We start from the raw sequence: 4,729 nt of genomic DNA on the forward strand, positions 1-4,729 counted from the left end.
CACACACACACACACACACACACACCTGAAATCAGGTCATCCAACTCACACTGATGCAATATTTCCATAGGTGCTTTTTTGACAGCACATCCCATGATCTCTATCTGGGACAAAGAGTTATTCAGGAGGGCATCATCTATCATGAATGCACAGGCTGTGAGTGTGTTTTGCAGGACACACACACACACACACACACACACACACTGAGAATGAGAGGGTAACTCGGCTGCTTAAACACACTCTTGCAGTACCAGAACCCACCAACAGAGGTCACTTATTTGTCTTTCCTGTGTGTGAATGGTAACATCAGCACTTACATCTTCAGGCTGCTCAGCTTACCCACACTGACCTAGACTCCACAAATAATCACACATATTCACTTGTACACGTCGGAAACAACACAGATCTGGTTAGAGACGAATGTCCCGGTGTGAGTGAGGAGCTAAAAACACCATGCAGCTGGTATTGGGTGACTACAGCAAAAATATCTTCCTGTTGACGTAAACTGCTAAACTAAAGGGCTGCACGTGATGTTTTAAAGAATTAACTGTTTGCTGATGCAGCAGGAAGAATTACAATAATGACTTTATTTACATGTAAACATGAAATAATAAATGTTTAATTCAGCCCAATGTATTGCCTTTAATTAAATGACATAAAACATTTTGTTGTCATTTGGTTCACATATGTACACCAAACTCAACCAGTACTATGTAAATTTTCATGCTATTTCCTTATTTGTGCTACATTTAGGGTTGTACTGAAAGCTGCTGGTTATCTAAGCTGTTGTAGATCATTTAAAGTTAAAGTCCCATAGTCGTCATCACACACTGGTGAAATCCATCTTCATTTTACCCATCCCCATGGAGGGGGCGGTGAGCTGCAGAGTGGCTGCGCTCAGGGACTATTCTGTGGTTTGACCCCCAATCCAACCCTTAAAGCTGAGTGTCAAGCAGGGATTGGCTCCCTATTTTACAGTCTTTGGTGTGACTCGGGGTCCTGCGTCTGCAAATTACGTCACAGTAAATGATTGGCTGAATGTAAGACTTACAGAAGTTACGACACCACGTTCGTAAAAGTTATGTTAGCATGTTGACAATGATGATTTTGATTGGTCAGAACAAATTTACGGTTGTAGTCTTAGCGGCTGTAGTCCAAAAATCAACTTTTCTGAGAAAATATTTGAATTTCCAAAGGAAATGTAAAATAAAAGTAAAGATATCAACTGATGAACGGTGACCCTCAAAAGCTCTTGATTTTGATGAAACGGGGCAAAATAAACTATACGAACTTTATTGAAAAACACCAAGCGACATTTTGAATGAATGTATTTACATGACAACTAAGGAAATATACAGACAAATTCCACATTAACACAAACAGATATGGCTTCACATGTAAGAACTGTTGTGTTTTTTTGTCAGTCTGATGTTGGTTTTATGTGGTTTCACATCCTTTACAAAACAAAGATAATAGGGTATTTTATTAACAAATTACAAATATAAAGAAATCATTTAAGTGGTAACGAACAAGAATTTATTAACAAAACTGCTGATGTCTTTCCAAAACGTATGTGTGAAAGCCGAGTGGATTTGCCGTAATGTGACATCACCAGCAGGCGCAGGACTCCCAGCAGATCTGGCACTGACACTGGAAATCGAACCCCGGTCTCCCAGTCCCAGGGCGGACATGCTACGACTTGGCCACTGAGCTGGTTTAGTTTATCATCAATTCTCTAGAAATGTGTAAAATTAAAAAAGTCAAACAGTCTGTTCAATACAAACAGTCTAGTATTTTTTTCTTGATTTGAATATAAATAAGAGGTCATTTGAAATAAAAAAAATGTTTATATATATATATACATATATATATGTATGTATGTATGTATTATATTATATTGTTACTCTCCAGGCTGTCTAGGGGGGACAATTGAGGACACATATTCTCATGTTAAAAGTAACAAAACAACATTTACATAAATATAAACACTAAACACAAATTAACAAGACACATCAGCAGCATCGCAAATCGAGTAACAACTAAACCCTCATATTAACCAAATTAATACAAAACTACGAAAGACCATCACAATTTCCCTTTTACTGAGTGAAGTCTTCATAAAAGCAAGCGAAGGGGTAAAGGACACTTTTCCCCTAAAAAGGCTGACGGTTAAACACAGAGTTTTAAGCTACCACCAAAGTTGTTACATAAAACTTAACAAAACCAAAAGCTGCTGAGGGGGCAGCAGGCCAGAGAGAACCTCACTGGCCTGCTGCCCCCTGAACTGAGGGCCGGCTGACTTTTATGCTGCTGGCCTGCTGCTGGTCATCAGGATCAGCTGGGAGAGTCTAACTGGGAGGCAATCTAGTGAGATTGGAGCCAGGTGCTGCATCTCCTCTCTCACACACACACACACACAAACACACACACACACACACACGCAGGGAAAACCCCAAATGACCCTGAGCCATAACATATACCGTATATTAGCTAACATTTCCATCAGGTGCTTAACTGGATGTTTGGGTGGGACTTCAAACCTTTTTCAGTTTTGTAGCAAAAATAATTTGTCAATCGCTTTGTCAAAGTACTCAATGTTGTTTTATTTTTTCCTGTTCAAATTCCAACAAGAACATTGAATTCACGCAAGTAAAATTAGCTCAAACATTTTTATTTACCACCTTTAAAAGCTTTATATTTTTTAAACCTGGAATTATTTTAGATCACCTAAAACCACTTCACATATTTATTATTCATATCAAACAGTACTCATTTATTTATCTAATTATCTATTTATCTAGTTGTTTAACAGACAGCGTCAGTCTGATCGACCTGCAGCTTTGACCCAATGAGTGGAACATTTAAATCAAGACGAGGTCTTCCTAATCCTCCTGCTGATCCGAAACTCCGCCCTCTGCTGTTCTTTCCACTGACTTTCGCCCACCTGATCCCTGTGACCTGAATACAATGAAGTGGGTGCTGAGCTGTGACTGAATGCACACCCCCGGTGCCCTCTCTCAAGCACCAAGACTGACAAGTAATCAGCTCCCAAATGTAGACCTGTGAATTCTTTAGCGCGAGCCGAATCACTCCTCTTGACCCCATTTAGGAATCACTTGATTTTCCATTTGATTCCAAGCAAACCGAGTAATGGTCTCGTTCGTTCAGTGGATGTTTTAGGTAAAAGTCTGATTTGTGACAATAACACACACACAAACACTCGTGTTGAGACGTTTTCTCCTCACGAGGGTTTCAGATAGTTATAGAGAGCACTGAGTCCTCCTTGCAGTACCTCCTGGATGGGCTTGAGGAGGGGGTTGTGGATGATGTGAAGTCCTTTGTCCAGGGGGTGGCAGGCCAAGCGCCCGAGCCTGCTCAGGTGGTACAGCTCCACAGGAACACTTTGAAGCTCATTAAAGTCGACGTTGAGCAGCTCCAGAGACTCTAGGAAACAAAGAGTCTTCGGCAGAGTGTGTATGCTGTTCCCCTCCACGATCAGGATCTTCAGGTTCACCAGGTTCTGGATCTGGTCTGCAATGGTCTCCAGGTGGTTGCAGGCCAGGTGGAGGAAGACCAGGCCCCTCATGCTGTAGACGCAGGCCGGGATGTGAGCGATGCGGTTGTGACTGAGGTTGAGCTTGTTCAGATTGTGCATGGCTGCGAGGCTTCCGGGCAGACTCGTGATCAGGTTGTTGGCCAGGCTCAGCACCTCCAAGCGGCTGCAGGAGCCCAGCTCCTCCGGGACCTCACTCAGGCGGTTCCGACAAGCAAAGAGCACGCGGAGCTTCTTTAGGAGGCCGATCTCGGGGGGGAGACAGGACAGGTTATTGCCCCATAGATTTAGAACCACCAGATTGTCCAGAGCACCCAGAGAGGGAGGCAGGGAGCAGAGACAGTTCATGGACAAGTTGAGCTTCTGGAGCTCCCAGAGCTCCCACAGCTCCGTGGGGGGTTCATCCAGCCCTCGCATGGCTAAGCTCAGGGTGCTGTAGCCAAAGTGCACCGTTGTGTATTTGCGGATCCTGTCAGCAGCTGAGGTGAAGCCGGTCAAGTCTTCTCGAAGCGTGCTCTTCCTCCTTTGGCGTGCGCAGACATCACTCAAATCCTTGCTGGACGAACGGCGGGACTGCTTTCCACCCATCTCCTTGGCAGGGCTGATGACTCTGGCACCTACGACCGCGTGACATTAACTCAACTCTTGGGGACATTGGGAGGACTGCTAATGACATCATCAGCCCCTGTGTGGTCTGGCTGCTGTCAGAGCCGACCCCTGCATTATGGACTCCCGCGGTCTGCTGTCAACTGCCTTACTCGCCGGCTTTCATTCCCCAGCTGGTCCTGTCACTTTTCAGGTCCACAGATAGCCCCCAGGTCCCCACCCACCTAAAGGCAGGCTGGGGAGCCGATAGGACGCTGGGTGAGCTCAATCATTTGGGTCAGTGTTGTGACACCCAGCACTCAGAAATAAACGCGCATCATTCTAAAGATGCCAATAAACGAATTCCAGCGGCTCTTTAGCTTAATACCAATTTAAATATTTAACATGGCACCCGTTTTTCACTGAGTCTTTAAAAGTAGCTCTTAGAAACATGAAGCTGCTCAGACTGAAGTGCAAAAAGGACATAGGAGCTTATTCCTAAAAACTCTGCTGCTATTTAAAGCCCCACTTATGCTTTCCTCACAGGAAAGGTTTCCTTTTCGTTACGCTGAAGTACATTTACAGTTTTGA

At 44.0% G+C, this 4,729-nt stretch overlaps 1 protein-coding gene across 1 annotated transcript; it reads right to left on the reverse strand.

Annotated features, from left to right (window-relative positions):
• Window positions 1-1,277: 1,277 nt before the first annotated feature.
• lrrc30a (leucine rich repeat containing 30a) lies at window positions 1,278-4,486 on the reverse strand. Its single transcript, XM_015956271.3, has one exon. The coding sequence runs from the start codon at window positions 4,139-4,141 to the stop codon at window positions 3,242-3,244; it is 900 nt and encodes a 299-aa protein (XP_015811757.1). The 5' UTR covers window positions 4,142-4,486; the 3' UTR covers window positions 1,278-3,241.
• Window positions 4,487-4,729: the final 243 nt, after the last annotated feature.

The sequence above is a fragment of the Nothobranchius furzeri genome, chromosome 11, assembly GCF_043380555.1.
Source record: "Nothobranchius furzeri strain GRZ-AD chromosome 11, NfurGRZ-RIMD1, whole genome shotgun sequence".
In the NCBI taxonomy this organism is placed as follows: domain Eukaryota; kingdom Metazoa; phylum Chordata; class Actinopteri; order Cyprinodontiformes; family Nothobranchiidae; genus Nothobranchius; species Nothobranchius furzeri.